At 39.9% G+C, this 27190-nt stretch overlaps 1 protein-coding gene across 11 annotated transcripts in view; it reads right to left on the bottom strand.

Moving 5' to 3' along the window:
* The window catches only part of JADE3 (jade family PHD finger 3), a 135160-nt gene that overhangs the window by 31525 nt on the left and 76445 nt on the right, over positions 1–27190 (bottom strand). For 6 of the 11 annotated variants that reach the window (XM_019417541.2, XM_019417539.2, XM_019417538.2 and 3 more), the window contains one exon: positions 13763–13920. The exons of the other annotated variants lie outside the window; for them this stretch is intronic. In XM_019417541.2, coding sequence (XP_019273086.1) covers positions 13763–13920 — 158 coding nt within the window. The remainder of the gene's footprint in view (positions 1–13762; positions 13921–27190) is intronic. 11 annotated transcript variants of the gene reach the window in all.

Consider the following 27190-nt stretch of genomic DNA (forward strand, 5'->3'; position numbering starts at 1 on the left):
CCAACGGCACTCAGGCCATATGGTGGAGCTGAATGTTCTCCCTTGCCTCCATAGGGGGAGATCCCTTGCTCTGCCAACTGAGAGGTACGACAGATCCCTTTCTAGAAAGTAAATGGTTCTACAGATTCAGTTTTGTCATCTGCCGTGAACATTCTGACTGCTAATGAGATATTTCAGTTATACTTATCGCTCCTGGGTCTCTATTATCATTCATTCTAATAATGTTGCATTGTGTGTTCTTGGTGCAATAGCTACCACGTTTGTTTAGAAGGGGGAACTGAGGAAGAGGTGATACCTGCACAAAGGCACAGCAGATTCCATGCCAAAGATAGATATATTTCAGCCAAAGTTATGATTTTCTGCCATGGAGGCAATACTGGATGGTGGTAAAGAGCACAGAGTATAGACTGGGGCGCCTGGGTGGCTCAGTTGGTTAAGCGTCTAACTCTTGATTTGGCTACTAGCACAGAGCCTGCTTGGGATTCTCACCCCCTTTCTCTCTGCCCCTTCCCAACTTAAAAAAAAAAAAAAAGTACAGGCTATAGACTCACAAGCCTGGTTTTTCTGCCATTTACATACATAGTCATCTTGGGGAACTACTTTCTTTTTTTTAAATTTTTTAAGTTTTATTTATTTTGAGAGGGAGAGGGAGGGAGAGAGAGAGAGAGAGAGAGAGAGAGAGAGAGAGCGCGCGAGCACGAACAGGGTTGGAGCAGAGAGAGAATCTTAAGCAGGCCCCACACAGTGCAGAACCCGTTGTGGGGCCTGGACTCAGCAACCCTGAGATTATGACCAGAGCCAAAATCAAGAGTTGGCCGCTTAACCGACTGAGCCACCCAGGCACCCTGGGAACTACTTAGTTTCTATAAGGTTTGGTTTTCTTAGCTAAAAAGTAAGGACAGTAGTCATAAATTATGATAAAATAGTATTAAACTTGCAGGGCTATTATGATATGTGAAATAAATATATAAAGTGCTTAGCATAGTATATAGAAAAAAAAAAGATGTTTAATAATGTTATTGTTACTATATTTCTCATTATTTTCACTATTTATGTAAATGAGGTGAAGCCTAAAGGCCATGGACTTACATAAACTTCAGGCATTTCCTAGCCATAAATGATAGTGACCATAAGTCTGGGCCAGGGTAACATGACAGGATGAAAGATTCCTGTTCCTCTATCAACTTCTCCAGCAAGCCTGAGCAAACCTGTATTTCCTCTCACCCCTCCTGACACTTAGGAGCCCAAGCCAAGGAAACCAAGCAAGGGAAGAAATAGAAGTTTCTCACCAATGACGTATTCTACAATCAATGTTTTAGATACTGCATGAAGCATCAGAATACAAACAAGAGGAAATCTGGATTCTTATTCTCTCGCAATTTTAGTTTATTTTTATTTTTTTAAGTAGGCTCGATGCCCAGTGTGGGCTTGAACTCAAGATGCTGAGATTGCTGAGATCAAGACCTGAGCTGAGATCAATAGTCAGACACTTAACAGACTAAGCCACCTAGGCACTCTTCCCTGGCAATTAAAAAAATTTTTTTAAATTTTTATTTATTTTTGAGAGAAGGAGAGACAGAGTGCGAGTGGGGGAGGAACAGAGAGAGAGGGAGACACAGAATCCAAAGGAGACTCCAGGCTCTGAGCTGTCAGCACAGAGCCCAATGCAGGGCTTGAACTCACGAACCACGAGATCATGACCCGAGCTGAAGTCAGATGCTTAACCAACTGAGCCACCCAGGTGCCCCTAAAAAAATTTTTTTAATGTTTATTTATTGTTGCGGGGGGGAGGGAGACAGGGAGGGAGGGAGAGAGAGAGAGAGAGGCAGGCAGGCAGGCAGAGAGAGACTGAGACACAGAATCTGAAGCAGGCTCCAGGCTGTCAGCACAGAGCCTGATGCAGGGCTTGAACCCATGAGCCGTGAGATCATGACCTGAGCTGAAGTCATTTAACTGACTGAGCCACCCAGGCACCCCATTCCCTGGAAATTTTAAAGAACACAGTGGACCCTCTAAAAAAGAGAGAAAGAAATATGTACATATATCATAAAATGAAAACTGTTTCTCTGGAAGGCTTGTGGAGCCAGTTTCTTTACTCAAGAGTCACTATATATGTAGAAGGATTCATAAACATAAACGTATTTGTATAAAGACATGTAAGTATACATAGGCATAGTCCACCTTGTAAATATACAGTAAATATTTCTTCCTAAGCATTCTTCTACAAGGTTATGATTCCACATAATGTATGTTGAATAAAGTTAATAACTATATGCTTTTGCACATTTTAACTTTCCTACCATATGGAGTTTTTAAAGCCAAAGGCGACAAATATTTGAGGAAAAAAGCAGAACCCTAAAATATTTATTGAAGCTAAAAACTTGGGAACTGCTGACAGAGGCCTGCTTCCAACTGAAATGAACCCAACTGAAAAGGACAGGACATGCATATGAATTCTCCCAAGACAATGAGATTAAATATGCTATGCTTATTTGGTGCATGGCCTATGAGGTAATTATAGAATATCTAATTTTTTTCAAGATTCATCTTGTTCTAAAAGAAAGAATATTTTGCTAACTATTCATATTGATTGCCTCAAATTCTATGTGGAACAAGGTAGACTATAAATGTTCTTGACTTAAACTAACATGTTTATTAAGCTTCTGGAAGAAACCTCAGACTATGACTACACACACACACACACACACACTATATATATCTATATCTATAGATATATATATATATGTATATATCTTATACATATATACATACATACACACACACACACACACACACATATATATATATATATATGTTTTTAAGTGTTTATTTTTATTTTTGAGAGACAGACTGCAAGGAGGGGAGGAGAAGAGAGAGAGGGAGACACAGAATCCAAAGCAGGCTCCAAGCTCCGAGCTGTCAGCACGGAGCCTGATGCGGGGCTTGAACCCATGAACCGTGAGATCATGACCTGAGCCGAAGTCAGACGCTCAACTGACTGAGCCACCCAGGCGCCCCACACATATATATATTTTAAAGTTTATTATAAGTAATCTCTACACCCAATGTGGGGCCTGAACTCATGAACATGAGATCAAGAGCTGCATGCTTCTTTGACTGAGCCAGCCAGGTGCTCTGAAGGCAAATATATTTTATTCATTATTTATTTAAAGAAATTGGATGTTCTTTCGGCTCAGGTCATGACCTCACGGTTCGTGGGATCAAGCCCTGTGTCGAGTTCTGTGCTGACAGTGTGGAGCCTGCTTGGGATTCTTTCTCTCCCTCTCTCTCTCTGCCCCTCCCCCACTCACGCTCTCTCTCCCTCCCTCTCTCACGCTCTCTCTCCCTCCCTCTCTCTGTCTCTCTCAATAAATAAATAAGTGAAACTTAAAAAAAAAAAGCCATCAGCCATAAAGGAAGAGATTAAAAAACGTGTTTATCACCAATATATAATAAACTCTTACAAATCAATTAGAAAAAGACAGACAAGTAGACAAGAAACTTGAATAGATACTTCAAAAATAAGGCTATCCACATGGCAAGAAAACTTCTTAACGGTTCTCAACCTCATTAGTTATCAGAGAAATGTAGATCGAAATCATAATTACTACTACCTACCAGAATGGCTAAACTTGGAAAGACTGACCAAAAACTGACATTACTTAAGTGTTTGTAAGGAAGCAGAGCAAACAGACCTCTCCTACACTGCCGGTGGGCGTGTGAATTAGTACAACCACTTTGGCAAACTACTCAGCAGCAGATATCCTAGCTGAACTTCATACCCTAGGACCTAGTAAACTCACTCTGAGGAATATACTTAACAAAAAAGTAGACATATGTATGTCAAAGGAAGAAAGATGTCTATATTAGCTGAAAACTGGAAGTGATACAAATACCTATCAAGATCAGAATGGATAAATAAAATGTGGAATATTGACAAAATGGACTATGACACAGAAGTGAAGCTTAATAAACTAGTACATGCAACAGCATGGATAAATCTCACAACTGTTATGATGAACAGAACAATCTAGCCTCAATATCAAGTTCAAAAACTGTCACCTATGGAGAGGGAGGTCAGTTACTGGGCATGAGCAGGAGGGCTTCTGGGGTGTTGGTCACATTCTATTTTTCGATCTGAGTGGCAGTTAAACAAGTGTACTTCATTCATGAAAGTTCACTGAGTTATACAGTTATGCTCTGGTCACTTCTCTATGTGTATATTATACTTCCATGCAAGATTTATAATGATAATGATGACAATGACGTTATGTCACTCATCTTTTCATATGTAACTTGAACTAAAGGTCTGAATCTAAGGACCGAATCTATGGCAGTGAACATACTATAGACTGAAACGGTAATACTAAAGGCAAGGAAATGCACGGGGAAAGGTGAAGTTAATTCAAATCTCACATGGAGAAATTTGTGTAGAGGGGAAGGTCTATGAGAATTAGTGAAAAATACTACTTTGGGATTTTTAAAATGCAGCTTTAACATCTTCAAGTACATACCACATGGCTGCAGCTGGGGAAAATTCCAGGATTATCCCTGGGTCATTTTCTTCTCTGGGCAATATATCCTAGGTATAGAGACATTCTTTGAATGTCACCAGAACAACTGATCAAATCAGCAAAAGCTCATAAGCCCAGAGGTATGAGCAATTTTGCCAGGATGATGTTAAGTAAGGGCAGTTTTTGATTTGGATGCTCAAATGTAAATGAATGTTGTAATAACTTCGTGGGTGACTGACCTTTGGTGAAAGGACCCACAACAGCCACACCTGCTTAGCTCCATAGAAAACAGGCCTACCCACCGGCTCCTCAGGGTAGGCCAGGTTCACAGCATGTGAACACTGCTGTTTGACACTGAGGCAACAAAAGAAAGCTGCAACTACTCTAACCTGACCGACGGCCTCCCCTATATATTATGCACAGTGAATCCTTAGTGTGTCTTTGGTTGATCTAAATATTTGGCAGGTAGAGACTATGCTTCATTTCCCGGAGTGGATTAGGATCATTTGTGAACAGCACAGAAATTGCACAACACTTTATCATTATGGATTTTTTAAAGGCTTGAAATAAATGTCTTAAAAGCTACCTAAATAGGAGCCCCTTTATATTACTATCTCTAGTAGTTCCCCAAATTTCTCCTTGTTAATCTGGCCACTCTGGGTCGACTGCCTCTCTATCAAACTCCATGCCTCATCTATGAAACAAAGGACAATTATAACCTCTGTGACAGCTGGTATTTTCAAAATCTCACATGCTCTTTTACAATGTGACTTTGCTACTCCCCCATCAAGTGGTGAAGTCTATTTCTCCTCTTCTTCAATCAGGGAGGGCTTACGACTGTTTCCACCAACAGAATATGGCAGAAGTGATGCTATGAGAAGTGCAAGGCCGGGTCTTAAAAGGGAATACACCTTTCACCTTATTGGCCGGAACACGCGCAGGTGCCTGAGGCCTGTAAGAAGTCTGCCTGTGCTGAGACTGTTGTGCTGTGAGGAAACCAAAATGCATGGAGAAGCCATGTACGGTCTACGTCATCCCAGCCCAGGTGACAGACATGTTAGTGAATAAGCCTTCAGATGATTATAGCCCCCAGCTGCTGAGTCACCCCCAAATTTCAAGTCTTGCTGGATGAGGCCGTAGATATCACGGAGCAGAGACAAGCCATCTCCACTCTGCCCATCCGATTTCCTGACCCACAGAATCCATGAGTGTAACATAGCTGCTTGAAGCTGCTAAGTCTGGGGGCAACAGTAAGTGGGAAAGCCACCGGAGGGCTGCTTTAAACGTTAAGATGTGTGTATGAAGGCGCTGTCTACATTGTGCTTCTGACGGAGTCTCATAATTGAAAGCAAGAGTGGCAGACTGGTGCCGCATGAAACGGAACAGGAAAGGAAGTGTGGGGAGAGTGGGGCAAGGAGAACAGGGGAGGTGAGAGAGGCAGGATGATGAAATGGAGCAGTGGAGCGGGAGGCAGGCTTGGGCTCCCATTTATCATCAGGGCCATTCTTCCTTTGACTCACTATATGGAATCTGAGTATCTTTTGAAAGTAGGGTCAAGAAGATCTCCTTTAATACTGAGTCTGGGGTATGAGGCAAAGAAGAATCAAAGACAGCTCCAAGAATTTTGGCTAGAAAGACTGAAAAGACACAGCACAAAGAATGGATCCGCCATCAGTTAAACACAGGAAACTACAGGTGGAGCTAGTTTGGGAAGAAGATCAATAGTTCAGTTTGGGACATCTGAAGTCTCAGATGCCTACTGGACATCCAAATGGAGATGCTGAATTGGTGGTTATATATTTGAGCCTGGAATTTAGTGAAGAAAGTGCTGCTCTCCATAGTCCAGTTAGTTCAATGTTTACATTCCAAAAAGAAATAGGGGCCTGTCTGAATATCTATCCAAAATATCTAAAAGAGGAATATCTGAATATCCCTCTTTAAGTATCATTAGTGATTGATGATAAACTGTTAAGTGAAAAAAGCAAGTTCTAGAACATTCCCATATATATATATATACACACATACACACACACACAAGCGTGTGTATAAGCATATATACAATGCAGTTGATGTTTTGTATTCTGATTCATTTTTGTTTTCACAATAAGTCAGTAATTCATCTATAATTAAAAGCATACACACACACACACACACACACACAGTAAATACATCAACCACTTGCGTGTCATAGAAATTATAATGCATGCTTCCTTTCAACCAAACATGAAGCACTGTTTTCCTTCCATTGTAACCTTGTGGCAACAGAAACTATTTAAATATACAAATGAAAACCTAAAACAAAAAAAATGATCTGAAGCTTGTTTATTGTTGACTAGCATAAAAAAATATCCATGGTCTACCTAAAAACATGTAATGAAGTTAACACCAACTTCATTTGTTGAACTTGCTTTCAGAAAGTTCCTTGTGGTAGTCAACAGACTTATCTCAACAGCTGTAACTTACAGTGCAAGCTGGCTCTGTGATTGTCTGCACCTCTCCCCTCAACTGCCACACACCCTACACTACGCTAAAGAAACAACTGCAGAAAGGACAGTGCAACAGAGGGAAAAAACTGGCTTGAAAACCAGAACAAAGATTCTGAAATATGCTTCACTTACTCTGCTGTATCACTTTCCCCTCCTTTTCAGTTATGACAGCCCCAAGGATCAGGTCAATTAACTTCTATATATCCAAAATTACTTAAGTCCATTAGGAAATAAAATTCTGAAGCATTCTGACAATCTTGTGGATTAGGTAATAAATAAAAAGCAAGTGTTTAGCTTATTAGTATTTAAGTTTCTCTAGCCGACTGATTAATCTGTCTGCAGGCAATTAGGCAAGTAACTGAAACACAAACATTAAAAATATTACTATTGTGACAGATTGAAGAGGGTCACATATCATCTGATATTCCTTCTGTCGAGAGGTAGGGTCTATTTCTCTCCCCTTCAGTTCGGGAGCTCTCTGTGACCTGCTCTAATAACATATGGTGGAAGTGGGGTGCCTGGCTGGTTCAGTCAGTGCAGAGCAAGGCTCCTGATCTCAGGGTCGTGAGTTCAAGCCCGCGTTGGGCATGGAGCCTACTTAAAATAAAAATCAGAATAAATTAAAAAAAAAAAAAAAACTACGGTGGAAATAATACTATGCGAGTTTCTGAGCCCAGGTCTTGAGACTAGCAGCTTCCACTTGTTATCTCTTGGAATACTCACTCTTGGAGCCCAGAGGTGCTATGTAAGAAGTCAAATTATGCTGTTGAGAGATCATGTGGAAAGGTCCTAAGACTATATGGGAATTTGGGCAGTGCAGGTCACAGCATCAACTACAGGGTTACATTGGTGAATAGTATAAGTAAGGTCCCTGCGCTCACGGAGCTTTGAGTTTGTAATGTCACTATCAAAGAGTAGCAGAGAAATGCTAGGTGCTCACCAAACTGTTTCGTTTTCCATCTAGGCACACAGCAAGACTGCACCCTCCAGCCTTCTCTGCAGTCAGGTGGGCCAAGTGAGTGAGCTCTGGCCAATGGAATATAGGTGGATAAGCCACTTCAAATCCTAGCACCCCCAAAATCTACCTGTATAACCCTCCACATTGTCTTTTCTTTTCCTGCAGACTGGATTTAGAATTTTGTGGGGAAAGATGGGAGTAGAAATGGACCTAGCCAACAGAGAAGCCACTCATAAAAAAGCCTGAGTCCCTGAAGGACTACATGGGGCAGAGGTGACTCACATCCTAACCTACATTGGATGGAGATAAGTGCAATACATAAAACCTTCACTGTGTTAATACGCTGAGACTTTGGGGGAGGGGGATGTCTGTTATAGTAAATGGCCTATCTGGACTAATACAAAGAAGAACCTGTAAAGAGTTACTTCCCAATATTTTCATGTATGTTTTAACTTAAATAACTAGAGTAGTCCCCCTTTGTCTGTGGTTTCCCTTTCCACGGTTTCAGTCACCCACAGTCAACCGTGGTCTGGAGGCATATGATCCTCCTTCTGATGTATCATCAGAAGGTCAATAGTAGCCTAATGCTATGTCACGATGCCCATGTCATTCACCTCATTTCATCTCATCAAGTAGGCATTTTATCATCTCACATCATCATGAGAAGGGTGAGATATTTTGAGAGAAGACAGCACATTCACGTAACTTGTATTATAGTATGTTGTTGTAATTGTTACATTTTATTAGTTATCTTAATCGTTTACTGTACCTAGTTTAGAAATTAAACTTTATCATAGGTGTGTATGTATAGGAAAAAACATAGCATACATAGGGTTTGGCACTATCCAGTTTCAGGCAACCAGTAGGGGTCTTGGAATGTATCCCCAGTGAATGGGGGGTGGGGGACTACTGTATTGTATTGCATTAGATTCATTCTTAAATTTCTCTAACAAATTTATGTTTTAGAATATTTTCTCTAGAGAAGTGAGATTTCTACCAGTGGAAAATAAAGTCACTAACCGATTAGGTTTTCATTTTACTAAAACCAACATGGATGAGCTGATCCAAAATAATGTATTAGAAGAGTTTTGCTTTTACATTCTGATATTACTTATATCCTATTGTGAACTGCTAGAGTCTTTATTAAAAACCTTTAGCAGAGAATTAAGGAATGTCATCATGCTCTTGATGCACACTGATTTACGATTTTTTAAATTTTGGAAGGTGGGAAGAATGTTTACAATTAAACAATTAACATTTCTTCTTTATATGAAAGTAATACATGATCACTGAAGATGCTGGTTTTCAATTTAAAAGCAATCATTCTAAGGTCTCATTATAAAGCATTTACATTTGTTTAGATTTGGCAGTTATATTAGAGGAAAACACTTTTATTTGTGGCTTTTGAGAGCAAAGCTACTATCTTCTTTTTTTAAAGTAGGCTCCATGCCCAGTGTGGCACCCAACGCAGGGTTCGAACTCACGACCCTGTGATCAAGACCTGAGCGGAGATCAAGAGTTGGACACAACCGACTGGGCCATCCAGGTGCCCCATAAAGCTACCATCTTTTAATTAAAAAACTGTTCAAGTATTCTCTCAATTGTGTAAATAACTCAACTGTTACCATGCACATCCTTAACTTGTAGGAGGTTTGTAATCTATGAAAACAACAATACTGAAGACATATAAAAAGAAGCACTAACGCAAAAAGTTAGAAAATTAGCCAATAAAAAGGAACACAAATACTGTTCTTACAGTGTGGGGGAAAAAAAGTAACATAGTTGGAAAGAGTGAAGTATAAATAGAGAAATCAGCATCTCAAGTCAAAGTAGGAAAACCTTTTTTAAAGTCACCTTGGTAGATTTGTGAAAGAAGGGATTTGTAAAAACAGGACTGGGATTACTTGGCAATTCAAGAACTGTGTTTTCTTCCACAGCGGCATGGCACCGAGGTGGCGGGGGGGGGGGGGGCCTGGGGTCTCGCGCCTATCACTTTCTAAAAGGAGGCTGGCTCAACGAATGAGCAGGGACACACGGACGTCCACATGTGACAGAATGAAGCTGGGCCTTAACACTCCACAACATATACAAAAGTTAACTCAAATGGATCGAAGACGCAAGTGTAGGAGATGAAACTATAAGATTCTTGGGAGAAAACAGGTGCAGAACTTCAAAATCTTGGTTTAGGCAATGATTCCTTAGATATGACACCAAAAGGGGAAGCAACCAACGCAAAAAACAAACTAAACTTCATCAAAACTAAAAACTTTTGTGCTTCAAAGGACACTACCAAGGAAGTGAAAAGACAACTCATAGAATGAGAGAAATTATTTGTAAATCATGTGTCTGATAAGAGACTTATATCCAGAATATGTAAGGAACTTTTAGAACTCAGTAACAAAACAAACAGCCCAATTTTTAAAATGGAGAAAAGATCTGAATAATTTCTCCAAAGAAAAAATATATACGAGGTATGTATGAATGTAGTATATAAAAATGGGACATTCCAAAACCGCTGGTCAGGGGACTCTGTTGCCTTGTTCACCAACGGGTCAGATTTTTAGCAGCTGAGGGCATCTATTCCAAAGTGAATGTGATGAAACATAAAGAAGTAAAGACGAGGTGATTCACTTTGGCTGTCTGAACAGCAGTGTTTCATAGGAAGAGAAAAAAATAATCACACAAAGGCTTCTTTTTGTAATAAAGTAGAAAAGCTCTCTTTCAAAAAGAATATACACATGGCTAATAAGCACATGAAGAAAAGATGCTCAACATCATTAGCCATTAGGCAAATGCAACTTAACACTATGGAGAGATCTGCTTTATATCCACCAGGATGGCTATAATCAAAACGACAGGCAATAACAAGTGTTGGTAAAGACACGGAGAAAATGAAACCCTCATATATTGCTGGTAGGAATAGAAGATACAGATGCTCTGGAAAACAGTCTGACAGTTCCTCAAAATGTTAAAGACACAGTTACCACAGGACTCAGTAATTCTACTCTTAGGTACATGCCCACGGGAAATGAAAACTAAGTCCACTCAAAAACTTGTACAAGAATGCTCACAGCAGCATTATTTATAATAGTTAAAACATGGAAACAATCCAAACATCCATCGACTGATGAACAAACTAACAAATATGGTATATCCATACAATGGAATATTATTTGGCCATAATAAGTTAACGAAATACTGATATGTACGACTACGTGGATAAACCTTGAAAATGTTATGCTGCATTAAAGAAGTCAGACTCAGAGGCTACACACTGTATGATTCCATTTATATGAAATGTCCAGAAAAGGCAAATCCATAGAGACAGAAAGTAGGTTAGTGGTTGTTATAGACTGAATTGTGTTCTCCCAAAATTTTAATGTTGAAGCTCTAACTCCCAGTGTGACTATAGTTGAAGATGGGGCCTATCAAGAGATAACAAAGGTTAAGTGAGGTCATAAAGTGGGGACCTAATCTTGATAGGGTTGGTGGGTCCTTGTAAGAAGAAAAAGAGATGCCAGATCTTGACTTCTCTTTCTGTCTCTCCCCCACCCTCTGTGCACACAGAGGAAAGGCCACGTGAGAATCTTTAAAAAAAAAAAAAAAAAAAAAAAGGCAAGCTGCACATTTATAAAAATACATGATGGTCATGTGACAAACCTGAAACTAGACTTGACTGAAGAACTTAGTGAAATCCCCCACCTCCCAATTTCCTATTTAAAAAATTTTTTAAGTTTATTTATTTTGAGAGAGAGAGAGCGCGCAAGCGAGAGAGAGCGAGCGCCAGCATGAGAGGGCTAGGGGCAGAGAAAGAGGGAGACAGAATTCCAAGCAGACTCCTTGCTGACACAGCACAGAGCCCAATGCGGGGCTTGAACTCATGAACCATTACATCATGACCTGAACTGAAAGAGTCAGGTGCTTAACTGACTGAGCCACCCAGGTACCCACCCACCCCAATTTCCTAGTTTGATCTATTAAAGTTTACTTGTTAGTTGTAGGTTTCCTTACAATAAACTCTTTCCATCAAGTGCTTGAGAAAGTGAAAAAATCTTTTCACTTTTAGTAAAGGAAATACAAGTGGTTAAAAGGGAAGGTTTATTATTAGCCCTTCCTACTTACTGTTATTCCCTGATCTTCTTTGTTTTTATGCCCTTCCCTTCCTAGTGTCATCTTTGCTTTTCTTACTTGTAATGTATTTTGGTTCTTCACTAATTTTCTTTCCTAACATCCACTCATTTTCCTCTTTGCTTTTGTCCTAGTCTCCTCACATCAATAAGTGTGCGTTGAAAACCTCCTATTTGACAACAGGAGCTCTGCTTTTAGGTAGCTTATAGTCACATCTTGTTGTCTTTCTTTTCTCTTCTCATCACGCATTTCTGTGCCTTCCTGTGCCCACTATCACATTTTCTTACCCATTTTTATGCTCCTCTATTTGTGATGACTGTTCATGTGTATATAGGCTTCCCAGTGTTACTGCTATGGTATATGAAAATACGGACAAGAAGGACATGAAAATGTCTGACTCTTGTGTTCACTCATGATGCTGCACTGATTTTGAGGAGACAGGAGATGGCGTTGATGACGACGGAGCTAGTGAGGCTCAGGAAATGTGCTGGGCAAGACTGTGGAGCTTTCTCTCCATGGGTGGAGTGGCCTGAGCTCGGGCTTCTAGAAGCGATCTGACAAGTGTTTCCGGGGCATGACGAGGGCCTAAAAACCTGAGGCGAGGGGCACAGAATTCAAGGATGTAACTGCTGCCCTTTAGGAACCTAACATGTGCCAGAAAAAGAGAAGATGTACAATAAGGTAATTCTCATAGTGAGCAGCGGGTCCCACCAGTCCCCTTATCTGGTGCTATTCCTTCCATTCCTTCCTTCTTTTCTGCACTCAAAACTCATACCAAGCATTTTATCTCATGCCAGCCTTTGCGCAAAGCACTGGGAAACACAAAGACCAATATGAAAAAATGGCTTCCAAACCAGTCATTACTCTCTTTAAAAAAAAAAATTTTAATGTTTGTTTGTGTGAGAGAGACAGACCTCGAGAGAGAGATCGATCAGGAGCGGGGGAGGGGCAGAGAGAGAGGGAGACACAGAATCCGAAGCAGGCTCCGGGCTCTGAGCTGTCAGCACAGAGCCCAACACAGGGTTCAAACTCACAAACCGTGAGATCATGACCTGAGCCAAAGTGGAACACATTACTGACTTAGCCACCTAGGCACCCCAGTCATCGCTCTTGAGGAGCTGAACTTACTCCTTTCTCTGGCAGAAAAGTCCTCTCCTACTTAAACGTTCTTCTCAAGTCTTTGTAAATGAAGGTTATGTGCTTATAGTCAACCCGATATTCCAGTTTCATCCCCTTTCATTTGGGTTTATGCATTTCACAGACTGTATGTTTTGGCCTTCTATTTACAGATGCTATCACGACAAGGCCCCTATTAAAATGAAGCAACTTCTAATGGGATTATATATTAATAGGTTTCTTACAAGGTTATGTCATTAATGTTGTTTCTCTTCAAAGACTAGTAAATGCTAGTAGACTTGGAAATCCTAGTCTCTAAAACCTTATCACAAGTTCAGATTGGACTTCAAGATAGTTTAACCCTGCGAATGCGCACATATTATATCCCTAAATAAACGAGCTTGACTCTAACTGCTGGCCTACCCTAGCCTCAGACCATCTGCCACTGGTGGCAGTATATGACTTTGTATTATAAATGTATCATTACCCATTCAAAGTCTCTCCCCAGCCAGCGCACAGATAACCGTAAGATCATTCATTCCTTAAGTCAAAGCAAGTACCTGACAGAAGGCTGTGGAATATTGTCTGGACTGGCTGGTACCTGGACTCCCTTTTCCCATTCTTCCTTCCATGTATCCGCAAAGAGGTAATAGCTGTCAGGACTAATATGATGAGAATCTGGAAGTTTCATGGCACTGATGAGGTCCTTCCGGAATACCTGAGAAGACATTGTACACATCTTGAGAAGACCATCACTATGAAACTAAAACAATTTAATGTTCTCCTTTTAAAAAGACTATCCTCACCCACTCTACACTTCAAGAGACACCTTCAACTTCCTCAATGGCCAGATCAACTTTTATTTGGAAAGTGTTTGAGGTACCGACAGGGAAGCCAGTTTGTTCTGAATTTAATAAAGAGTAAAGAAATTCTTCTCGGAGTGCCTGGGCAGCTCAGTCGGTTGAGTGTCCAACTCTTGATTTTGGCTCAGGTTACGATCACACCATTTGTGAGATTGAACCCCACATCGGGCTCTGCACTGACAGCATGGAGCGTGTTTGGGATTCTCTCTCTCTCCCCCTCCCCTGCTCGCTTTTTCTTTCTCTCTCTGTCTCTCAAAATAAGTAAATAAACTTAAAAAAATTCTTCTCGAATTATTTCCGAGGGCTCTTTGAATTTAAATCAACAATACAGGTTACTCTAAAACTGTATAAAACAAACAACCTTTAACGCTCTCAAATTGAGCAATAAGTATCCTTTGATAACTTATTTATTTAGCCATCACTTTATTTTTTAATTATTTACTCAGACACACAGAAAAGTTACAGAAATAGCACAGAGCTCCCCTTCATACGGTTTCTTCTAATGTTAATATCTAACATAACCAAAGTACAATTAGCTAAACCAGAAAATTAATATTGCTGTAATACTATTAATTAAGCTACAGACCTTATTAAAATGTTACTGATTTTCCCATTAATGTTCTTCTGTTCCAGAATTCAATCCAGAATCCCACACTGCAATTAGTTGTCATGGCTCCTGAGTATTCTCCAGTATGTGAGGCTTTTTCAGTCTTTCCTGGTCTTTCAAGACCCTGACACTTTTGAAGAGTACTAGTCACGTATTTTAGAGAATATCCCCACAATTTGGGTTTGAATGATGTTTTCTCAGGATTAAAGCTATTCGCTTTTGGCAAGAACACCACAGAAATGATGCTGTGCCTTTCTTGTTCCATTTTATCAGCAATGCATAATGCCAATGTCCTGTCAGTGGTGATATTAAACTTGATCGCTTGGTTAATGTAGTGTCTTGCTGGTTTTCTCCACTGTTAGGTTACTGTATTTCCCTTTGTAATTTATAAATATCCTAGAGGAGATACTTTGAGATTATAAAAATATCCCATTTCTCCTCAAACTTTAGCATCCACTGGTGGATAACTTGCCTGCAACAATTATTACTGTGGTGTTCTAATGGTGATTTTCTATGTCCCTCAGTCCTACGTTTGTCGATTGGAACTGCTCTGTAAGAAAGATCTGTCCTTTCTTCCCCCTTATTTTTCAATTGTTTAGTTAGATCATTATAGACTTGTAAGTATTTCTTTATTCTTCCAGTTATAATCTAGTATTAGTGTTATTTATTTTGTTGCTCAAATTGTTTCACCTTTGATCACTAGGAGCTCTTTTGGGTTGCCTAGCATCTGTGCTCTTTTAATGCATCCCATCCTTTTTTGAGTATTTCCTTAATTCTTTACCTTACAACATGTTCCAGGCACGTTTGTATCTTCTAACTGCTTATAAAAGCTATTGATCTTATATGTTAACTTCACTGAATTCTTTTATTGCTTGCATTAGTCTTATCATTGATTTTCCTATGGTTTTCCGGATATATTATCATATCATCTGCAAACAGAATTTCGTATCTTCTTTACCTAGTCTTCTGTCTCTAATTGGTTTCTCTTGTTTAATGGAATTGGCAGATATTGCACTAACATTTGGAACAGTATTGGGGATAGTGGACACATCTGCCTTCTTCCTGAAATTGGGGGAAACGCATCTAGTGTTCTCTATCAACTAAGATACTAGGTTGATGACCTAGTATATACACCTAGTATATGGTGTATATACATTGTATATATGTTAAATTATCTTACAGTTCCTTTTTTCTTGAATGTTTTCGAAGGCCTGGGTACTGAATTTTGTTAAAGGCTTCTTCAGTGAATATGAGAATAATTATATAATTACTTTCCTTATATATTAATATACTGTATGATAATATTGTATTTCTTAATACCAAACAAATTCTGCATTTCTGGAATGAATGTTATTTGGTCATGGTATACCTTCTTACTATGGTTTTGTATTCTGTCTTCCGTTATTTACTATTTCTGTATCATATTCATGAGTGATATTTATCTGAAGTTTTCTTTTTTAATTGCCTTTGTCTTTTAGGTTTAGGTATCAGTGTTATGCATGTTTCATAAAAAGAATTAGAACGTTTTCCTTCTGTTAACAATGCTCTAGAATAATCTGAGAATTACTGGGACTAACTGGTCCCTATGAAACCATCTGGACTTGGTGCTTTAAAAGCTTTTTTTTTAACGTTTATTTATTTTTGAGAGAGGGAGAGTGAGAGAGAGAGTGAGAGAGTGCGTGCAAGTGGGAGGGGGCAGAGACAGAGGGAGACAGAGAATTGGAAGGAGACTTCAGGCTCCGAGCTGTCAGCACAGAGCCCAACATGGGACTCAATCCCACGAACTGTGAGATCATGACCTGAGCCAAAGTTGGACGCTCAACCGACTGAGCCACCCAGGTGCCCCTGGACTTGGTGCTTTTATTGTGCAGTAGTTCCTAATAACATACTCTACTTATTCTTTGGAAATTGATCACTTTAAGCTTTCTACTTAGTCTAATGGAGTCAAGTTTGGTAATCTGTATTTTCATAAGAGTTATCTATCTTATCCAGTTTTTCAAATTTATTTCTGCAGAGGCTTGCAAAGTATAGGGAGGTCTACTTTGGACAGAAGTGTGGGATCATAAAAATGATGGTGCATATAGAAACTGTGAAAAGCAATATTAACAATTAATGGGGTAATTATGATTTTTCTATGCACTTTAAACATTTTGGTCAACATATTAGAAACTCTCTTATTGTTGGCTATAAGTGTATATAAAAAATGAAAAATATAATATTTATTTAGTATACTGTAATTAAACAATGGAAACATTGAGAACTTAAGTTAATATTTATTTAAAGATTTATCAAGAGTGGGTGGAACAATGTTCACCTTTTTCTGATCATAAATTTAAGATATGGAACAAACATCTGAGATGGAATGTTTTCAACTAATCATTATTTTTAAAAATCTATGATTTCAGGGGCGCCTGGGTGGCTCAGTCGGTTAACCGTCCGACTTCAGCTCAGGTCATGATCTCACGGTTCGTGGGTTCGAGCTCTGCATTGGGCTGTGTTCTGACAGCACAGAGCCTGGAGCCAGTTTTGGATTCTGTATCTCTCTCTCTCTCTGCTCTCCCTCCCTTGCTTGTGCTCTCTCTCTCTCCCAAAAATAAATAAACATTAAAAAATTAAAAAAATCTATGATTTTGGTTTGTATTTCCCCTTTCACCCAAGAGTTGTTTAATAGGTTTTAAAGTTTCCATAGGAAAGGACCTTCCTGTTTTTGTTAGTAATTTCTGATTTTACTGCGTTGTGACCAGAATTTTTGTTTACATCATGTCTACATAATGGAAATGTTTTTCCTTGTGACTTAATATTTGATCACTCTGTAAGTGTACCACAGACATTTGAGAAGGTGTATTGTCTATTATCTCTAATATCAAGAGTTAGAGTTTGATAGATATTAATCAGATGTACCTTACTGCTTAAGTTGTTTAGATCTTCTATCTCCTCACTTATTTTTTTGTTCACTTAATCTGAGACTGAGAGAAGTGTATGAAAGCCCCCTATGGTTGGTGTGTTTCCACCTACGTCTCCTTGACTCTTCTATAGTTTTTGCTCCAGAAAGGTGGTTGCTGGGTTATTCAGTGCACAAATACTCTAAAGTATTACATCTTCATGGTAAGTTGTAGCTTTTAACATTAAAAAGTCTTCTTTGGGGCACCTGGGTGGCTCAGTCGGTTGAGCGTCCGACTTTGGCTCAGATCATGATCTCACGGTTCGCGAGTTCGAACCCAACGTCAGGCTCTGTGCTGACAGCTCAGAGCCCGGAACCCACTTAGGATTCTGTGTCTCCCTCTCTCTCTGCCCCTCCCCCACTCACACTCTATCTCTATCAAAAATAAACAGACTCAAAGAATGTTAAAAAGTCTTCTTTGTTTTGGGGGCTTGATTTCTACTTTGTCTACTATCAGGCTCACTCCTCCTCCTACCGTCCTCCTGGTATACCTTTGTCCATCTCTACTTTTAGCCTTTCTGAGTAGGTGTTTTAGGTATATTTTTGTATACAGCATATAGTTGCGTCTTGTTTTGTGAGCCAAAATAATATTTTTCTTTAATAGCTGTTAAGCCCATTCAGATTTACTGGCATGACTCAGATGTTTGGTCTCAACTGTCATATTTGATAATTACATGTGTTATATTTCCTTGTGCATCTTTCTCTACCAGATGCGTATTCTTTGCTCTTTTAATTACAGTATTTTTTTTGCATTTAAGGTTCATATTTTTATTCTATTTGTTATCTTTGTACTTAGATCTTTAAAAAATGCCCTTAGTTTCATTGTCTTTTTTAACCTTTTACTATCTGGTTTATCAGTTTTTATTGCACTCAGTGAACACCTCAGAGGTGAGGAGGATAGGAATGAAATGTCTACTGTGGCAGCCAAGAGGATCCCAGCACGAGCCTTAACCTGATCCCTGGCAAGGGAGCCCTAGCTGCGTGATAATTTCAAAGGACAGAGATAGAGGATGATCATATGAGTACAGCTACAACTTGGACTCAGGGAAACAAAGAGATTCTTCATAGCTCATTTTCTGTACCCTAAGTACAATTAGGCACTGACAATATGGGAACCATGATCCATCTAAAGTTTGATGTACTGTCATCCTCTGGTTGAAAGGGTCCCTGGGTGACTAAGGGGCACAGAAATATGCTTACCAGCCTGGAAACATAACTTAAATGGCTGTGGAAGCCTAAGCTTTGTGATTCTGCCTTTTCAACAACAGAAAAAAGCATGCCATGAGATCGTAAGCTAAGCTGGCAACGATTTCAGTGATGAAGGCCCAGTTGAGGTCTAAGCAATGAGGGAATATACTTTTACATAAAAGTATACATACACTGGTCTATACATCATCTACTAATTTCTAATTCTAAAAATATTCAACCAACCACTGGCAGGCTGAAGGTAAACATGTGCAAATTTCTGGAAGGTCAAAGGAAAAACATGCTATCAATCAAACATTTTAGCCTTTATTTATTTAAAAAAAAATTTTTTTTTTCAACGTTTTTTATTTATTTTTGGGACAGAGAGAGACAGAGCATGAACGGGGGAGGGGCAGAGAGAGAGGGAGACACAGAATCGGAAACAGGCTCCAGGCTCCGAGCCATCAGCCCAGAGCCTGACGCGGGGCTCGAACTCACAGACCGCGAGATCGTGACCCGGCTGAAGTCGGACGCTTAACCGACTGCGCCACCCAGGCGCCCCCATTTTAGCCTTTAATGCTAATAAAGGTTCTCTGAGGAGAAGCGCTGTTCAAATTCTGTGTGACGTGAAGTAGAGGCACAGAGGGTGATCTAATAAAGCAGTTAATTCTCTGTTGGTGCACTTCTGCTTAAACTGACAACATTTCAGAGTATAGGACTGAATTATCACATAATCAAATGATGCCATTTAAACGAATAAAGACTCATTCCATTTGCTACTTTACAGGGAGAACCCTGCAAACGCCTGTTGCTTTCACTTAGGGATGATTTAGAATTAATATGCTCTGAGCAAAGTAGAGAAGGAAACCAACCTTAAACTTCATGCTAGTGGCCAGGTGGCAACAAAATGACCTACCTACCAAGAATCTTAGCCAATTAAAGATAATTGGGTGCTGTGCAGGGAGAAAGCTGTCTACAGGAAAAAAAAAACTGGTGGTTTATTACAAAGTTCTTTGTATAAGGGGGTAAGAGAGGATCACAGACATATCCATTTAGCGTGTTCTGCATAGAGCTTAGTGTTCTGCATGGCTAGGGGGAAAATCTCAATCACCATTTTCCTGAACACTGATCCATTTCTATAAATGACTACAGAGCCTTTAATGAGCCAGTGGTTAAGGAGCGGTGACAATTTACAATTGTGCTAATAAACTACTGTCTTTGGGAGAGAGTGTGCTGTGGGAAATCCTATGTTAGATCTGGAAAGAATACTAAAGCTAAGTATTTTCAACCTCCTAAAATATTTCATTGTTTTCCATGTGATACACTTCGCAAAATAAATTAACTGATTTGCAAATCATGCTTCGGACTTAATATATGTCACACCATCTAACCATATAGCTTAAGCTGTATCTTTACACTTGATGTAACTGCTTATGAACATCTGTCCTGTATAGTTTCCTAAGTAGCCTGGAAACATATTGTAGTGGGATGAGTGGTGGCCCCCCAAAAGATATGCCTACATTCTAATTTCTGGAACCTGTGAATATTAGCTTATTTGGAAAAGGGATCTTTGCGGACATAAATAATTTAAGGACTCTGAGATGAAGAGGTCATTCCAGAATTTTTGGGTGGGCTCTAAATCCAATGACAAGTGTTCTTACGAGAGAAAGGCAGAGACAGATTTAAGACAGAACAGGAGGAAGCAGTGTGACCAGGGAGGCAGAGTTTGGAGTGACTCACTGATCCACAAGTCAATAAATGCTGATAGTCATCAGAACCTAGAAGTGGCAAAGGATGGAATCTCCCCTAATAGCCTGGCCAATTTTGGACTTCTGGCCTCAGAACTGTGAGACAATAAATTCCAGTTGTTTTAAGCCACCCAGTTTGTGGTGATTTGTTACAGCAGCCCCAGGAAACTAATACACATGTTTACCAAACAGAAAAAGTAACTTGAAGACTTTAGACAAAGCGATATAAAAGCAGAGGCCAGCGAAATCTGGCCCTTGTCCACGGCTTCAGAAATACCAAACCTCCAGGGAACAGACATTCTGTGAAGTCTGGAAACCTGACTGCAGGAACACCAATCAATTCATACCTATCTTCCTTAAGCAAATGAAGGCTGAATCTAATGACTATTATAATTTTCCTTTCACTTTTAGAGAAAAATAGCAGACTTATATGATAAGCCTGATTTCAATTTTATAAGCTAGCCAGATTAAATGGCATCAGACCCAAGGTTTCCCGAGAAGCATTTTTACTTAAGGCAGAGTGCAAGAGTCTGCTTTATCTTGCTGTAGAAATATCCCAAGCATGAGGCAGAACATAAAATGCCGAAGAAGGGATAGGAATGCAAGTTCAGTACTTAGGAAGATATCTGCAAAGTGATATGAAATATATTTACCAAACTGGTCTCATGAATCTGCTTTTGATAAGAAAAGGAATTTTTTTTAATGAATACAGGCAAACAAAATAGCTTTAGCGTATCCTGGGTAGAGGTGTGCGTTTTATACACACACAGAGGCACATGCATATACACATATTTGTATGTACTTTCATAAAGAAACAATAAAAGGATAAATGAAAAGCTTTTTTAAAAAAATGGTTAATTCTCAGGAGGGGGGAGAAAATAGGGATGAGAAACAGACCAAAGCTGGACCTCTCTGAACGTATTTTAGGTCACAGTTGGATATCTGAACCAGGCAAATGTTTTATATAGTCAAAAATGAAATTAAAAGTCTTCAAAGAATGGAATATGGGGGTGTCTGGGTGGTTCAGTCAGTTAAGCATTCGACTTGATTTTGGCTCAGGTCACGATCTCACGGTTCATGAGACTGAGCCCCGCGTCCAGCTCTGTGCTGACTGTGCGGAGCCTGCTTGGCATTCTCTCTCTCCCTCTCAAAAAAAAAAAAAAAAAAGTTTAAAGAAAGCAAGATGGGACCAGGAACAGTCTACCCAGACTGGTCTACTGGATTCACCAACTGATTTGGGACAAGTTATTTAAATTCTGGGCCTCAGTTCACTCATCTCTAAAATGGGGATAATAAAAACACCTTGTAATAAGAACACTTGTTATAAGAAGTAAATGGATGAGTTTACGTAAAGGGCTTAGCGTGTTACTGGACTCATGATAATTGCTAAACAAAGTCTAGCTGCGGTTATTATTCTATTATCATCATCACAGTCTCAGCTTTGCTTCCAAAAGCAGAAAGAAGTATGTAGCTGAGTTCTCCTATCTATCTAGTTCATAAAGTAATCATCGATGGGATAAAGGAGATGAGAGTTCACAGCTCAACTAAAACGTGCATGGTTTGGCTCCCAAAGACAGGATTCCCAAGCAAGAGGCCCATCAAAAACTTCAGAAAACACTCTACGAGCCACAAGGTAACACAGAAACTTCACAAAATACAACCTGGCGTTTGATGCCAAATGAAAGATTATGAATGAAGGAACTAGATGCTGACACTGACCTAGGTAATGAAGTTGAGAAGTTTTAGAAGTTCTTAATTGTATGCCTGTTTTATATGCACTGGTAGTTTCCCCAAAAGTGCCTGAGACAAAAAACCTTTGTACTTACCAGATATCTACTCATTTATGGTCAAAGAGGGGATTCACGGGCTAACATACAGCCCCAGCAGCTAGGCCAAGTCTAACAGGGCATGTACATCTTGGCCTCTCGGATGCTTGCAGAAACAAAGGAGGCCTCACTATGAATTCAATTAGAATATCAATGCTTAACCTGCCACAGCCACAAAATGAAAATGTCCTTCATGGACAGCTCTGGCTTTTACTGCTCTCATTAACATCTCTCAGCGGGCAGTTTCTTAAAGCACAGCCAGTCTGAACATTTCGGTGACATTTTTTAGAGGAAAAGCAAAAAAAACATTTACTTCCTGTATGACACAAACGGGAAAACTGCCTGGTCCATGTGAATGTAGCAAAGAAACGGACCAGTTGTGATTCATAGTCACTGAAATCTGAAACTATACATAAATGACCACAAACAGATGAGACCCCCCAACAGCGCGTGGTTAACTGTATTTAATCAAAAGGAGTTAACTGTAAGGGATTTTCTTAGAATTATACAATCTTAGGGTGAAAAAAAAGATGTGTAGGTCATCTAAAAGAATCGACCACTTGAGGCAGAGAAAACCTGGTAAAGAATCCAAGCTCTCGTTCTTATATGATGATGAAGTAGCCTGTACTGTTCAAGACACTGTGTCCCATGCTAGTTTTTCCAATGGAGCAAAGCTTATTCAATTTCTAAGTTGAAAACTTTAAAGACCATGTAAATAGTTCTTCACAGAAATGTTTTTTAAATAGTTTAAAATACTTCTCCGTTTTCTTATAAAGAACAAACAGGACATTTTGATGGCTTGGGGTTGACATCAACGGAAACATCAATTACCATAAAGCGAAGTGCTTTGGGGCAGCTCAGGAAGGTCTGATCACTCCCCTCGCCCACTGCCAAACAGAGGTGTATGCATCCTGGTAATGGACGCGGGGGAGCAACTGAGTCTGGGTTGGAGACCGGGGCCACCTGCACACACAAGATGACATCTGAGATTTACTCTGCAAGTGTTTCTCCCATCCCTCACTATCCCTTTCTTGTACAGTAAGTGTGTATTTGCAAGCTTGGTAGTTTTTGTCTCCTGTGGGTCAGAAAACCAAAGAATCAAGCATGTTAGAAATACAGGTAAAGGGGTGTAAACAGGCTCTATTTGAGGGTATTGCAGTGTTCTCTGTGGAGTTAAAATATGCGAGCTTTCGCTCTGTTGCTATGAAAGTCCTGGACACACAAATGAGACTCCAGAGCTACAGATGATATGCTATCAATCCTTTAAGATAGGTTGACATGTTTTATAGACCAGTCAGACTAATATATGTAAAAATATCCTGGCTTTTGAGAAAGAAGACTTTTTAATACATTCAAATTAGTCATCTGGTACAATGTGCTCTTTCTATAACAACTGGCTTTTTGTTTATTTTTTATTTATTTTTTTAAAAGTTTATTTAGTTTTTGAGAGAGAGACAGCACAAGTGGGGAAGGGGCAGAGACAGAGAGGAAGAGAGAGAGAATCCTAAGCAGGCTCTGTGCTGCCAACACAGAACCGGATGCAGGGCTTGAACTCATAAAAATGTGAGATCATGACCTGCGTCGAAACCAAGAGTCCGACGCGTAACCGACTAGGCCATCCAGGCGCCCCAAAGCTGGCTTTTTAAAAACACCTTTAAGAGTACAGGCCCTTTTGAGAATCAGATGAAGGCTACTAGCACGTACGTGCACGTGTGCGTGTGCGCACACACACATACACACACACACTAAAAACATACCCTTAAAAATCTGCATACAAGTTGCAGAAGTTACCAAAGAAAGCCCCCGAACCATACGTTCACACACCCCTAGGAAACTCTTCTCTAGAGGATAAACCAGGGGTGGTCATACACCAGAATCTCACTGAAGCACTAAGCATCAAAGAAAATATGTATCTATTAATGCAGCCAATTAAGCCCCAGTGAAAACAATCATTTTTACTGCATTTCAATGACAAACTCCCATTACAAACATAAGGCTTCAGTCAGAAAAAAAGAAACTCCCATCCTCACAAGGAGAAAAAGGCAAGACAGGCAGCAAATTAACGATTTTTTTTGGTAAGTCCCCTAGAGAAATGAGTCACAGGACAAATGGCCAACTCAAGGAAGGATGGGTATGCCTGCAGGGAGACACAGGACAGGAGCATTTGCTTCCCTGGGGCAGAAGCCACAGCAGAAACATTTAACCCAGAAATTTTGACGAACTGCTGTGAGCAAAGTGGGGACAACCAAGAGAGAATGAAGTTCCTGGGGGCTATAGTCATGGGGGGGGGGTTCCAACCCTCTTGTAAGCTTTTTTCCCTAGAAACCCAACTAGGCTCTCACAGGGAGGATGGTGGGAAACCTGGAGAAAGCTCCCCCAGTGGTGCTGTCTAGGTCCCTGGTGCTCTGTGTCCTGGCTCCCTTGCTGAACAAAAAGTTTCACCTGCAGGGGAAGGATATCAGGTGATGGCACTGATGTAATTTCACTAGTGCCAGGGGGAAGGGAAAAGCATCCAACCTCAGCCTACAACGTAGGGGGCGGGGGAAAGAAGCCTTCATCTAGAGGAGGGAGAATTCTAAGGACAGAGACAGAATTCCAGAGGCTACCTGCTACAGGCAGACAGGGGAACAGGAGGCAAGGGCAAAAAAAAAAAAAGGCTCTACCCCTAAAGTACGCTTCCCCCATCTCACCCCAGAAACGGGACCACTACCCATTTCAAAGACAGATATAATCAGAAGGTTAGAGAACAATGTCTCTCCCCAGTACTCTACCACCATGCTTGAGCCTCCAGCGATAATAACAGTGGCTTATGCTGGGAGAGCTGTAAAAGACAGAATCTCTCGGAGGATGAGCACAGACAGAAGACTGTAATCCAAGACAAGAGACAAAAACAAAGTCACCAGAAGAATTAGAGAAGTCTCTGGTGCCCACAGCAATAACAAATTTCAAACACTCTCTTACACTGGCGCCGTCCCCAGCATCCACTGGTAATGCAGTACCCCTGACCACCACCACTCGCCCTGCTATCAGTAGAGGCAACAAGGTAGGGATTTCCACGCCCACCAGGTTGTAGGGAGACACGTGTCCCCTGTTCCAGAGAGATAACAGAACCATCTTCCTAGAGAGATAACAGAAGATAGAAGTCTAGAAATTCTGAAACTGGTGGTAGAGTCAGCACCCCACTTCCCCACTGGCCTGGTTATTATGGAGGCCTGCTAAAACAGATTTAAATAAGACTTACTGTCTGATAATGTAATACCAAAAAAGTCCAGAATACAAAAGAAAATCACTCATCATACTAAGAACTAGGAATGAGAAGAGACAATCAACAGACACCAATACCGAGATGACACAGAAGCTGGAATCGTCGATGAGGAGTTTAAAGCAGCCATCATAAAAATGCTTCAGTGAGAAATTAAACAAACACTTTTGAAACAAACTGAAAGTTTCAGCAGAGAAATGGAGGATGTAAAGAATGACCAAATAAAAAATTTGAAATGGAATAACACAATAACTGAAATAACAATCTCATGAGAGGCTCAATAGAAGAATGGAATTCACAGAACAAAAAGAATCAGTGAACAAGAGAAATTACCCAATCTGATCAAAAGAAAGAATATATACTGAAAAAAAGAAAAGAGTCTGAGGGACCTGGGGGGAAATTACAAAAGATCTAACATTCACGCAGTTGAAGACCCAAAAGAAGAGGAGAAAGCAGACAGAGCTGAAAAAAATAGATGGAGAAAAAATGGCTGAAAATTGCCTCAAACTGGCATAAACATAGACATATGTTTATAGACATATAAAGAAGACATAAACTTAGATTCAAGACGGTGATCAAACTCCAAACAGGATAAACCAAAAGAAATCCATGTCCCGGCACATCATAATCCAACTTTGGGAATAAAGACAAAGAACAGTCTTGAAAGCAACTGGAAAGGAAATGACTGATTACCTGCAGGGGGCAACTATTTGAATGAGAACAGATTTCTCACCAGAAACCAGGGAGGCCACAAAGAAGCAGCACATTTTTCAAGTGCAGAAAGGAAAGTACTGTCAAACCAGAATTCTATATCAAGTGAATATATCTTTCAGGAATGAAGGTGAAACCAAGATATTCTCAGATTAAGGAAAACCAGGAGACGTGATCCTGACCCTAAAAGAATGGCTAAAGGAAGTTCTTCAAACAGAAAGGAAATGAACAAAGGGAAAGTTGGGACATCAGGAAAAAGGAAGAACAAGAGTAAAAATACAGGTAAATATAATAGATTATCCTCCTCTTGAGTTTTATAAATGATGTTCGTTGGATGAAGCAAATATTATGACACTGCCTAGTACGGTTCTCAAAGTATGTAGAGAAAATATTTAAGACAATTATATTATAAAGGTGGGGGTGGATAAATGAACCTAGATGGTGGTAAGGTTCCTTTTCTGTTTTCCTTTTTAAGAAGGCTCCACACCCAATGTGGTGCTTGAACTCATGATCCTGAGATCAAGAGTTACATGCTCTACCAACAGAGCCAGCCAGGTGCCCCAGTGCTTAAGTTTTCTGTATTTCATTTGAAGTGATAAAATGGCGAGACCACGTTGAAAAGGTTTTCCTTTTTAAAGGTTGCTTCCCGAGAGCAACCACTAAAAATCTACACAAAGATATACACTCAAAACCACTACAGAAAAATCAACATGGAATTCAAAAAAATGTTCAAGTAATCCACAGGAAGACAGAAAATAAAACAGAGGAACCAAAAAACAGACAGAACAAATAGAGGGGCACCTGGGTGGCTCAGTCGAGCGTCCGACTTTGGCTCAGGTCATTAT

The sequence above is a fragment of the Panthera pardus genome, unplaced genomic scaffold, assembly GCF_024362965.1.
Source record: "Panthera pardus isolate Hobbes unplaced genomic scaffold, ASM2436296v1 HiC_scaffold_27, whole genome shotgun sequence".
NCBI classification, from domain to species: Eukaryota; Metazoa; Chordata; class Mammalia; order Carnivora; family Felidae; genus Panthera; species Panthera pardus.